General features: G+C 40.4%; 2 protein-coding genes across 3 annotated transcripts; both read left to right on the forward strand.

Moving 5' to 3' along the window:
* Positions 1–1,313: 1,313 nt before the first annotated feature.
* On the forward strand, positions 1,314–7,341 carry LOC128454113 (intraflagellar transport protein 52 homolog). Of its 2 annotated transcripts, XM_053437343.1 has the most exons (15): positions 1,314–1,378; positions 1,726–1,869; positions 1,995–2,082; positions 2,250–2,379; positions 2,465–2,540; positions 2,689–2,760; positions 2,855–2,981; positions 3,081–3,164; positions 3,284–3,352; positions 4,741–4,895; positions 4,984–5,071; positions 5,186–5,294; positions 5,793–5,938; positions 6,024–6,109; positions 6,963–7,341. In XM_053437343.1, the coding sequence occupies exons 2-14, from the start codon at positions 1,748–1,750 to the stop codon at positions 6,063–6,065; spliced, it is 1,308 nt and encodes a 435-aa protein (XP_053293318.1). In that variant the 5' UTR covers positions 1,314–1,378; positions 1,726–1,747; the 3' UTR covers positions 6,066–6,109; positions 6,963–7,341. The 2 variants fall into 2 exon arrangements, with proteins under 2 accessions (XP_053293318.1, XP_053293308.1); XM_053437333.1 differs by lacking the exon at positions 6,963–7,341 and having other exon boundaries at positions 6,024–6,435.
* Positions 7,342–8,460: 1,119 nt separating this feature from the next.
* LOC128454120 (intraflagellar transport protein 52 homolog) lies at positions 8,461–12,318 on the forward strand. Its single transcript, XM_053437357.1, has 10 exons — positions 8,461–8,760; positions 8,928–9,057; positions 9,168–9,243; positions 9,390–9,461; positions 9,559–9,685; positions 9,789–9,872; positions 9,983–10,051; positions 10,139–10,293; positions 10,379–10,463; positions 11,927–12,318. The coding sequence occupies exons 1-10, from the start codon at positions 8,674–8,676 to the stop codon at positions 11,963–11,965; spliced, it is 924 nt and encodes a 307-aa protein (XP_053293332.1). The 5' UTR covers positions 8,461–8,673; the 3' UTR covers positions 11,966–12,318.

Genomic DNA, 12,318 nt, shown 5'->3' on the forward strand with positions numbered 1-12,318 from the left:
GCTGCAGATCTAAAGGCTGCTTCCAGGGGCATGGGGCCCTCAGCCTTTGTTTTTCTTTGCTTCTGCACCTTACAACATACATCACACCTTATTTTCACACATCCAAACACTGTTAACACCACTGACGCGTAACATACTTTACACATCCCACTACGTAGTTAGAGCTATCTTGATTTGGAGTTAAATAAATTTACTTTTGGCTTGAGAGGTTTGTGTGTGGCCTCCCTTCTTGTTGCCATCTTTGAGCTAGGTGGTAACAGTAGTATGCATGAGAGAAGACGCCGCGAGATTTGTGGACTTCTATGTGGTGTCCGCTGATAATGTAGTGGGCTGGTCTGGACAGACAATGCCAGGGCTGAATTTTTGTCCCAGTCCACCCCTGACTACAGGGGTTTATCAGGCAGTCCATGCCATCTTTCTGCAGCACGAACCGGAGAAACGAGAATACATAACACATCAGTATCATTACTTAGTTTTCCACGGCTGTGACCAAACAGCTGCACTCCAGCTGTTGTCCCCAACTACCCCTAGCTTTGGGGGGGCCAAGCTTGCAAAAGAACCCCTGTATTAGAGTAAATTATCTGTCTAACGTCCATCATGCATTACTTTTACATTGTCACATACACAAAATCCTTATGCACAACTTCATCATCTTTATACCTATATCATTTCTTGCACAATTACTCCATCATACACATATACCCCTGTGCATGTCACATGAAAATAAACGCTTTTCATATATTTGTATAGATCTGTACCTGTAGCCAGATAACGCACCTCTGGGTGATGTATTTTTTACTTCAATTTGTAGAAGATTATCTTCATAACAAAAAAATACTCTATACAAACTCTATGGTGTCAACATATATCTTATCCAATTGTCCAAGATTTTATTTTAGTTCATCTACCCAGTCGTCTGTTGGTTATAGCTTTTTTACCATGCACATGTATTTGTCCCTAATGCCAGTAGGTCTTATGTCTGGTCTCCCAAGTATACGGCCTCAGATGTCAGTGGGAGATTTATCCTCGATATGTCCTCTATATATTCCTCATCTCTTCTAAGTAAAGGTTAATTATGGGGTAATCCCAGAAAGCTCCTGACTGATTGACTCTGGGTTTGTTACACAACACAACCGTTTTTTATCTCTGTAATTTTTTGCTGTGTTATAGAATCTTTATATTTTGAATTATATTGTTTTCCATCCATTATCTCTCTAAGCAGGCTATTTTGAATGTGTGTCCTGTGTGTGTAACAGTTTCATTCACTGCTGAAAACAATGAGAGTGTATCCTGTCCTCCGCTTCCTGGTTGCTAAGCGACTAGCGTCTCTGGTTACCATTCTGCCCCACAATGCATCACTTCTCATGGAGCCTTTGAGGTAACTTGTTAGTAAAATGTAACGCGGTGTCGCAGGTGTTGGTGGATGTTGTTATCGCGTAGTTACCTTCACTGTCTGTAAACAAATAAACAGAAAAGACGAAATGTTTAAGTGTCGTTGAAGGTAACGACGTCAAGCTACTAGCTACACGGCTAACGCTACTAGCATCTTAGCTAGGTTTGCTAAAACAATTCGAGCCCACCACGGTGGACGCTTCTTCATAAAGGTTTAGTTTATTTGTATATTCGCGCTAACTCAACCCATAGCCAGCTAATACATGATTAATGTGTTGAGTAGAATCCGCAGTGCGTATCTGAGATCTAACTCGGAGTTAAACCTGTTTCTAGGTGAATGGATTAAACATAATAAATGATGGAGAGGGAACCGCACAACTGCGTAGTCTTCAACGCTTCTAAAAGAGAAGTGTTCACGGCCAACAATGGATACAAGTCAATGCAGAAGAGACTACGAGCCCAGTGGAAAATCCAGAGGTAAGTGAAGTGTCGAGCTGGAACACTAAACTCCTTATGCCGTGCTGGTCTACGTGCCTCAGGTCGAACAGCGTCTGAAGCGTCTGTGGGAATCAAAAGATACAAATAAACGATGTGTTCCACAGCATGAAAGATGAGCTGTCTATGGAGAGGCTACATGGCGTCAAGTTGTGGATCACTGCAGGTCCGAGAGAGAAGTTCACAGCATCAGAGGTGATGACAGGATGTCTTATTTCAGTTTATTTGTTGTATTTCTTTATTTGATGCGATTTTCAACCTATGTGATTCAACAAAAGGCTCAGGGGGGAGGCTGAAGTGAAACACTTGCCAGCTGGTTTTCACACAAGTATGTTTTTGACACTGTCCCCACGTGTTTCCAGCTGGAGGTGCTGAAGCACTACCTGGATGGAGGAGGAAACGTCCTGGTCATGCTCGGTGAAGGAGGAGAAATCAAATATGACACTAACATCAACTTTCTCCTGGAGGAGTTTGGAATACTGGTCAACAATGGTGCGTGGAGATTACTGAAAGGACATATGAGATCAGTCAGAAGTGTTTTTATGTATTTTCTTATTTCTCTCCATGTCGGCTGCAGATGCTGTTGTGAGGAATGTGTATTACAAATACTTCCACCCTAAGGAGGCGCTTGTGTCCAATGGTGTATTGAACAGGTTTGCTGCAGCAGCGGGATGTTGTTTTTCTTATGCAAACATATTTCAATCAATCCCTGTTTGTTTGTAAATACAGAGTCTATTCAAATGTAATCGTATTGTCTACCAGCTGATGTACATCTGAGTTTTCTGCTTCCCTCTTGTCTAGAGAGATCAGTCGGGCTGCTGGCAAAGTGGTCACAGGAATCATTGAAGATGAAAATGTTGGGAACAATGCACAGTAAATGATTTGTCTATAAACTACATAGGCTGTACTGTTTCCTATTTAGATTTGGGAGCTGGTTTTGAACACAAGTATTTGTTTGTTTGTGTAGGGCTCTGACATTTGTGTACCCGTACGGAGCCACACTGAGTGTGATAAAGCCGGCCATGCCAGTTCTTTCTACTGGTTCAGTCTGCTTTCCCCTCAACAGGCCTGTCTTGGCCTTCTATCAAGGAAAGGTAAGAGGCTCAATGTAGCTTTCATACTCACACCACATATAATAGTTATGAATTTATACACGTGAGGTGATATTCAAAGATGTCTTGTATCTTATGAAGGAGGCTGGCAAACTGGTTGTGCTGGGTTCGTGCCACATGTTCAGTGACCAATACATCGACAAAGAAGAGAACAGTAAAATCATGGTGAGTCCATTGGACATTCAAAGATTTCTTATTGAACACACCGGATGTTAAAGAGTAGTCATCTCCTTCTGACTGCGAGTCTGTTTTTGTGCACAAACAGTAAATTATTGTCATTCTAGGATGTCATGCTCCAGTGGCTCATGACTGACAACATCCAGCTGAATCAGATTGATGCAGAAGATCCAGAGGTGAGGATGGACACTCTATGGGAGAATGGTGTCATTATTATTGTCTTTCAAATTAGCTGGGGCCTGTACTACGAAGCGAGGTTACTGGCTTATCAGTGTTAGGTCAAGGGAAACTTTGTGACACCATGAGTAACTTCGTGGTTAACTGGTACTACAGAATGAGGTTAGGTTTGACCGAAAGTATGCTGCCATGGCAACTTTGCTGCAACCTAACACGGCGCCGAGCAGTTTTTGTACACCTACACACAGAACACAAGTTTCTATCGGATAGACGCCATGAGAACGAATCCAGTGAAACAAAGATATAACCCTGCTGCATCTGCACCTACACTATTTTTAAACCTGTTTTCAGATGCTCTGTTGAAAGAGACATTTTCAAATAAAGTTTGTCCATGAACAGTCTCTGACATGTCAGACTTACAGTCAACATTTAGACAAGACATATATAAAGATGCATTTATTCGTCCCAAACACATGCACAGTCATGCAAAGGCACACTCATGCAGGTAGGGAAATGTAATCTCTGCTTTTGACCCATCTGGTGCAGTACACACAGAGCAGTGAGCAGCCATGTACGGCGCTCAGGGAGCAGATGTTGGGGGAGTAAGGTGCCTTGCTCAGGGGCACTAGACAGGGTAGGGAGACTCTTGGATTTTTAGACAGATCAATCCAGGTTCGTCTTTTGTTGTCTCTCCGTGGAGTCAAACCAGAGACGAACCACAGACCTTCTCTGCCCATAGTCCAAGTTTCTGCCACTAGACCACCGCCTCTCCAAATGCTATGCTATATGGACGGTTTCTTTCTGCCCGAGTGCATTTTGTTAAATTTATGACCTGCAAATATTAACACAGAGTGAACCCTTTCTATGGGTGGATTAAGACTGATAACTGAATAAGGAGCTTCACACTGGTTTATTATATTCATACAGAAGGAATCATGCATTATACAGTGTGCAACTTAGATGTTTTCCTTTTGTTTAGCGCTGTTAAATCAATAGGGCCTTCGTGTGAGATGTTTGTAAATGCTTGAACCCAATGAACAAGTGTTAACACTTTCATAAGAGAGAGCTTCTACTGTACTGCAGGTGATGAGGAAGATCAAGTGGATCCAGTTCCATAAATTTTGACTTTGTTCTTGAGAAAAACTGTAATGATGATAATTGTTTATATAGATTGCTTTACGCACTATGCACTCTATGCACCCAGACACACATACTCACATAAGTTAACACGGACTCAACAGACTTCCACAACATCTTATCCAGCTTCGTATTATTCTTTATCACTGTCTTTGAACCAGGGTTTGTTAACCCCGAGTTAAATCAGAGTAGGTAATATCATCTTGGTAGTACAGGCCCCTGATCTCCATCTCACCCTTTTCTCCCCTAGATCACAGATTACACCATGTTGCCAGACACAGGGTGCTTGTCAGAGCAGCTCCGAGTGTGTTTACAAGAGGGTGATGAAAACCCCAGGGACTTCACCTCTCTCTTTGACATGTCGTTGTTCAATTTGTCAACTGACACCTTACCCCAAGTCATCGGGTGAGAATGCAAACGATACTCGACAACATTAATCCATCATTACTGCTCTTGATCTTCATGTCTAAGAAAAATAAACATTTTTATACAGTGCCTACAAACAGCTTAATGTAAAAGACGAGCCACTTCAGCTGATCACACCACAGTTTGAGACTCCTCTGCCTCAGCTTCAACCTGCAGTAAGTTTCAATCCTACATTTGTGTTCCAGTGTTTAACACACTTCATCTCCAGTCATCTGCAAATTAAAGCCCCGCCAGTCTTAACCTACAAGTGGATCTTGCCTCATTTTTAGGTCTTTCCACCGGCCTTAAGTGATCTACCTCCACCCATGTTGGACCTGTTTGATCTGGATGAAACGTTCTCTTCTGAGAAAGTGCGGCTAGCACAGCTCACCAATAAATGTGAGTTTGTTTCTGAAAAATATATAATTATCTGGTCAGTTGGAAGATGATTTACACCCTGTTCAGACCTGGTATTAACATTCATCCTGACTGATTCGATCACAAGTGTTCAGCATTGCAGGTACAAGCGTACCCAGATATGTCAATGTATCTTGGGACCGCCTACTTTACAGATGTTTTTACTCCATCTACGTTAATTTGTTTGTTTTAACAATATTTGCCACCACAATTAAAAAATAAAGGTTAAAATCTTTCAGACTGGCCAACAAAACATGATCATCAGGCACATCTCTATAGTAAGACGGTAAAAATAAGTTGGTCTTCGAACACCAATGCATACAATTTATTTGCATATAGAGCATTTTAATATCAGGTAAGAACAAACTGTACTTAACACTGTAAACTTTTTGATCAATATCTCCGGATTGCTGTTAATACCAGGTGTGAACAGGGCCACAGAAAGATGATCTGTTCTAATCCAATTGGTTCTGGTCACAGGTACAGACGACGATCTGGAGTTCTATGTGCGTAAATGTGGGGAAATTCTGGGTGTGACTCCAAAGTTGGATAAAGAGCAGAGGGATGCCAAGCACATCTTGGAGCACATTTTCTTTCAGGTTGTAGAGTTCAAGAAACTCAATCAGGTGAGAGAGAACTTTGAAATGTCCTACAAGCAACTTTATTTCTGTCTTGAAGGACTTGTCTAAAACGTTCCCTTCCCCTTTGCAGGAGCACGACGTCGACACAGAGGCACGTTTCACGCCAGTGTGAGAGGATTCAAGAAACATCTTCAACTCTGCCTTATCAATATACAGGTGCAGCTTTAAAAAAAATTTAAAAAAAAAAAAATCATGACGGTAATTTAAGTCAAGGAGCGAAACTTTCATATAAAAAAAAAAAAGCCTGATATTTTAGAAATATATATTTATTAAGCTTCACCTAGAACTTTTTATTTTGAGATGCACCTGTTCCATGACCAAGCTGATTCTTACAGCGATCAAGAAAATTCACAGGATCATGGACTTGCACGTCAACATGGTACTGTTGTGTTTATCGACGGTTAAAAGTTAATCATCTTTATATCCCTTTTGTATGCAAATATGTAAAAATCAGTTAAAATAAACTAAAGCAAATAAAGTTATCAATTTTATTTAAATATTCAAATCTTTAAAAACAGTATTGTAGACAAACAGCTCTACATTGAGTCCACATGGATCCTGTGATAAAACAAGATGAATGGATGTTGCAAACACATACAATGATGAATCTTTAACAACTGTTGTTGAGCATTGTACCTTTTATATCATCCAGTACTTCTAAGATTCACACTGAGTCATCATGGCTCCATGGTGGGTGTAGAGGAAAACAAGGTACAGCCATAGACAATCTTTACTTTCAGGGGGAAACTTCAGCCAGTGAAGGTTGTGTAGACGGGGGTTTCGGACTCAATGTTGAATCCAGAGTGCTGGACTCAATGAACGGTTTTGGGCTGTTGCTCTCTGATTTAATCAGAGACACATCCCATGACATTTGAGAGGCAGCGAGATCACTGAACGACTGGTCAGACAAAGCAGCCTTTTGTCGCTTCTGAAGGAACACGTAGGGAGTGGAGGACCTTCCCTGTAAAGGAACGGCCAGGTGACTGTTGTCCTTCTCTTGAGTATTCAGGTTGTTCACTGAAATTGTCACAGTGGGAGAAAGGGGGTCTGATGAGAGGCAGAGAAAACCCAGGCTCGACAGCCTGGAGTCAGATCCATCAGCCATCGTTTCATTTGATGCCCTGGACGTGGACAGCTGCTCCAGCGACAAAGACAACATCAAACTCTGTTCACCAAAGAACTTCCTGTCAAGCTCCGATGGAGATGAACACTCGAAGCTTTTCATATCTAGGAAGTAAAATGTGACACATCATCTGATCAGATTAAAATGAATTTCATCTGCAGAATAAAAACCAATCTTCTCACCTGTAATCACGATAGCTTTCTCCATTGTTCCCCTGGGCCTTTGAGTGTCAGCTGAGGTCCAGCTGGGTTTTATCTGGGGCTGCATGTTAATTGACTCAGCTGGAGAATGAACAGGTCATCAGTCTGAAGGAGGCGGGGGAGATCCAAGCCTCAAGTCATAGGCAGATCAGGCTTGGACATGTTGCAGATGTTTGTTTTACATTTTTTCATATTTTATATATATAGTAATGATTGTGTAAAATAAATTCAAAGTAAGAATTTGTTTAAGAAAACGAAAACAAATTTAACTAGGTCCTTTACTAATATAAATGTATTGTATGAAATAGTATTCATAACCTTTTAATTTGATCTTAGTCTTTAAACTGCTTACTTTGTACAAACAGTGGTTCTCAATCCAAACATTTTGAATTTATAATAATATAATATAACAAAGAATAGTTGATTAGAGAGATTAAAACCAGTAAATGTTTTGATACTTGACCTGGCTGATTAACTGTCAGAATGAATGCTTATTTTCTGTCACCAACATATATAATTAGTAGAACCGAAGCTTTTGGATTAAGAAAATCATTTATTTTTATGTAACATAAAGTTTGATATATTTTGTTTGCACCTGTAGCTTTGTGAGACAGTGATTACTGAGGCAACAAAGTTACAATATATATTTTCTGAAAAAATAAGACTTTTTGTCCCATAGACAATAAAATCCTAGGAAAGTTTCCTGTAGTTCAGCGAACAAAATAGTTTGAAGAAGAAAAGCATCCTGGAGACACAAGCGCAGGCAACAACAAAGGAAACTATACCACAATGGGCATGCATTCTATCCTATTAGTTTCTAGAATATATTTAGAATAACACACACACACACACAATACCTGATGGTGACAAGGACTTAGTTTCAGTACATACAATTCCAATCATTCAATTTGGCCTGTCCTTTGATGTAGAACATAGGATTGTTATATTACCTTCGATGTTGCTTCCTGAATGAAAGGGAGGTACAGTAGTAGATGGATTGGTGTCAATGCACCGATCATATAAGAATAAATATTTGAGTATTCGATAATGTAACAATTTCGCTAAATCAACCTGTTGTGAGCTGATATTGCTATAATTTGTTAGAGAGAAACCTGTTTCTAAGTCAACGTTTACCAGTCGGGTTTGGTGATTTAATTCTTTAAAATGGAGAGCGAGTCGCACAACCGCGTGATCTTTAACGCTTCTAAAAGAGAAGTTTTCACCATGAATAATGGATATAAATCAATGCAGAGGGAACTACAAGCTCAGGGGGAAATTCAGAGGTAAGTAAAGTGTTGAGCTGGAACCAAACAACTCGCTTCGGCTAGAATATTTGCTGGAGCTTGTCCAGTACTTTAATGTAATTTAACAGAACAATAACTGATGTGTTCCACAGCATGAAACATGAGCTGACTGCGAAGAAGCTGAAGGACGTCAAGTTGTTGATCACTGCAGGTCCGAGAGAGAAGTTCACAGCATCAGAGGTGATGACAGGATGTCTTATTTCAGTTTATTTGTTGTATTTCTTTATTTGATGCGATTTTCAACTTATGTGATTCAACAAAAGGCTCAGGGGGGAGGCTGAAGTGAAACACTTGCCAGCTGGTTTTCACACAAGTATGTTTTTGACACTGTCCCCACGTGTTTCCAGCTGGAGGTGCTGAAGCACTACCTGGATGGAGGAGGAAACGTCCTGGTCATGCTCGGTGAAGGAGGAGAAATCAAATATGACACTAACATCAACTTTCTCCTGGAGGAGTTTGGAATACTGGTCAACAATGGTGCGTGTGGAGATTACTGAAAGGACATATGAGAACAGTCAGAAGTGTTTTTATTAGAATTTTATGGAATCATGTATTTTGTGATTTATTTCTCTCCATGTCTGCTGCAGATGCTGTTGTGAGGAATGTGTATTACAAATACTTCCACCCTAAGGAGGCGCTTGTGTCCAATGGTGTATTGAACAGGTTTGCTGCAGCAACATGTGTTTTTTTCTTATGCAAACAAATTCCAATCAATTCCTGTTTGTTTTTAAATATAGAGTCTATTCAAATGTAATCGCATTGTCTACCAGCTGATGTACATCTGAGTTTTCTGCTTCCCTCTTGTCTAGAGAGATCAGTCGGGCTGCTGGCAAAGTGGTCACAGGAATCATGGAAGATGAACATGTTGGGAACAATGCACAGTAAATGATTTGTCTATATACATTCCAAAGAGTTTATAATTTTGGAATATGATTTGGGAGCTTTACTGAATGCATGCGATTCTGTTTGTTTGTGTAGGGCTCTGACATTTGTGTACCCATACGGTGCCACACTAAATGTGATGAAGCCGGCCATGCCAGTTCTTTCTACTGGTTCAGACTGCTTCCCCCTCAACAGGCCGGTTTTGGCCTTCTATCAAGGAAAGGTAAGAGGCTCAATGTAGCTTTCAGACTCACTCAAAGCACATATAATAGTTATGAATTTATACACGTGAGGTGATATTCAAAGATGTCTTGTATCTTATGAAGGAGGCTGGCAAACTGGTTGTGCTGGGTTCGTGCCACATGTTCAGTGACCAATACATCGACAAAGAAGAGAACAGTAAAATCATGGTGAGTTCAAAATATCTCAATGAATACATAAGATGTTAAGAGTTGTTACCTGCTCTCCTTTGGACTGTGAGTCTGTTTTTGTACACAAACAGTTATTATTGTCATTCTAGGATGTCATGCTCCAGTGGCTCATGACTGACAACATCCAGCTGAATCAGATTGATGCAGAACACCCAGAGGTGAGGATGTACACTCGATAAGAGAATGGCGTCATTTGTATTGCCTTTCAAATTAACTGATCTCAATCTTACCTTTTTCTCCCCTAGATAACAGATTACACCATGTTGCCAGACACAGGGTTCTTGTCAGAGCAGCTCAGAGTGTGTTTACCAGAGGATGACGTAGAACCCAGGGACTTCACCTCTCTCTTTGACATGTCTTTGTTAAATTTTTCACCTGACACCTCACCCCAAGTCATCAGGTGAGATGCAAACTATACCTGACATTATTATTCCATTATTACAGCTCTTTATCTTCATGTCTAAGAATTTGTTTTCCCCCTGCAGCGCCTACAAACAGCTTCGTGTCAGAGTCGAGCCACTTGAGCGGATCACACCACAGTTTGAGATTCTGCCTGAGCTTGAACCTGCTGTAAGTTTCACTCCTGCATTTGTGATCCAGTGTTTTCCAAGCTTATCGTTCGGGTCTAGTAATTTGCAAATCAAAGCCCCACCAGTGTAAAATCACAAGTGTATCTTGCCTCATTTGTAGGACTTTCTACCTGCAGTAAGTGATCTACCTCTATGTACGCTAGAACTGTTTCATCTGGAAAGCGCCTCGCACAGCTCACAAATAAGTTTAAGTTTGTTACTGGAAAAAAAATGATCTGGTTAGTTTGGAGATGACTCACGCCCTGTTCACACCTGGGATTAACATTCATCCTGACTGATACGATCACAAGTGGTCAGTGTCACGAAGTGCAGGTGTGAATGCATTCGAATGTGAAAATGCATCTTTAGAATCGATCACTCGAACCACGATAGGAGTTGGTGTGGGACGCATGTGAACGAATTATTTTCTCTGTGTGAACGCAATTGTGTCCTGGTGCCACATATGAAGGACGGCCTATTTAGCGGACTTGTTTTATGCTCTTCACAGAGACCATGCGTTGTTTTGCTTGTGGTCCAAATATCATCATTAGCCACCACATCATGTTTTAGTTTTTTTTATGAATAAAATCTTTCCTCATAGAACGCTGTGCTGCACATGCGCTCGTCCTCAAGCCTTCTCGAAATCCTACCCACATCACTTCTTAAAGAAGTAATCAGTACTATTGGCCCTAGCCTTCTTAGACTTATTAATTGCTCCCTTTCTTCTGTCCAAGTCCCAGATTATTTGAAGAAAGCTACCATTCAGCCTTTAATGACAAAATCCAAATCTTGACAAATCACTCCCACAAAAATATAGGCCCATTTCAAAACTCAAATTCATATCAAAAATTCTTGAAAAGGTGGTTCTGACCCGACTGCTAGATGAGTGTGAGAATAGTAACTTTTTTCAACAAATTCCAGTCAGGGTTGTGTAAACTACACAGTACGACAGTACACACAGTGTGATGTTCCTGATCCCTCTCCCTCTCCCTCTCCCTCTCCCTCTCCCAGCCCCCACCCCCATTTCTCTTTCTTTTCTATTCTCTCTATGCCACCTACCTCCCCCATTTTCTCTGCTCCCCCGCAACCGGTTGAGAAAGATGGCCACCCACACTGAGTCTAGTTCTGCTAGAGGTTTCTCCCAGTTAATGAGGGAGTTTTTTCTCTCCACAGTTGCCAAAGTGCTGATCATTATGGGAACTGTTGGGTTTTCTCTACATACTAAATGTCTCGACCTAATTATGTTATGATTTGGAACTTTAATTGGACTGAATTGAATTTCTTTTATTATAATCAATTGTTCATTTTGCCATGGACTTTTGTTTGCAGCACTTTGTAACCTCGTTTAGATAAGTGCTTTACAAATAAAGTCATTATCATTATTATCATTATTATTATTATTCTAATGTCAGGTGTGAACACATGTACTATACTCTGTTCTAATCTAACTGTTTCTGGTCACAGGTACAGTCGAAGACCATAAGTTGTTCGCAAACTTCTTGATGTGATTCCAAACTGAGATCAAGATCAGAGGGATTCCAAGCATACCTTTAGAACACATTTACCTCCAGGTTGAAGAGTTCCTTGCACAACATCGTCAATGAGGCATGAATGGCTCCGGTGTCAGTGGATTGTTATTCATAATTTTAAACTCTGCCTTTTCAACATACAGGTTCAACAGTAGAATATAATTCAACAATATGGTACTTTTGTGTTTTGAATAAACACATGTATATGATGTTTATAATATCTGTTTTGTATTCAATTGTGGAAAAACATACTTTTATTTAAATTTTCAAATATTTAAAAACATCTTGTTTTAGACTAACAAGTCTGCATGAGTCCTCACCCATGGA

This window comes from Pleuronectes platessa, chromosome 2 (genome assembly GCF_947347685.1).
Source record: "Pleuronectes platessa chromosome 2, fPlePla1.1, whole genome shotgun sequence".
In the NCBI taxonomy this organism is placed as follows: domain Eukaryota; kingdom Metazoa; phylum Chordata; class Actinopteri; order Pleuronectiformes; family Pleuronectidae; genus Pleuronectes; species Pleuronectes platessa.

Excerpts from the sequence above, each read along its gene's own strand:
- LOC128454113 (XM_053437343.1), top strand. The coding sequence starts at position 1,748 with ATGATGGAGAGGGAACCGCACAACTGCGTAGTCTTCAACGCTTCTAAA. Across the intron at positions 1,870-1,994 it reads GCCCAGTGGAAAATCCAGAG|CATGAAAGATGAGCTGTCTA; the intron begins GTAAGTGAAGTG and ends TGTGTTCCACAG. Across the intron at positions 5,072-5,185 it reads TGCCTCAGCTTCAACCTGCA|GTCTTTCCACCGGCCTTAAG; the intron begins GTAAGTTTCAAT and ends CCTCATTTTTAG.
- LOC128454120 (XM_053437357.1), top strand. The coding sequence starts at position 8,674 with ATGAAACATGAGCTGACTGCGAAGAAGCTGAAGGACGTCAAGTTGTTG. Across the intron at positions 8,761-8,927 it reads AGAAGTTCACAGCATCAGAG|CTGGAGGTGCTGAAGCACTA; the intron begins GTGATGACAGGA and ends ACGTGTTTCCAG. Across the intron at positions 9,686-9,788 it reads TGGCCTTCTATCAAGGAAAG|GAGGCTGGCAAACTGGTTGT; the intron begins GTAAGAGGCTCA and ends TATCTTATGAAG.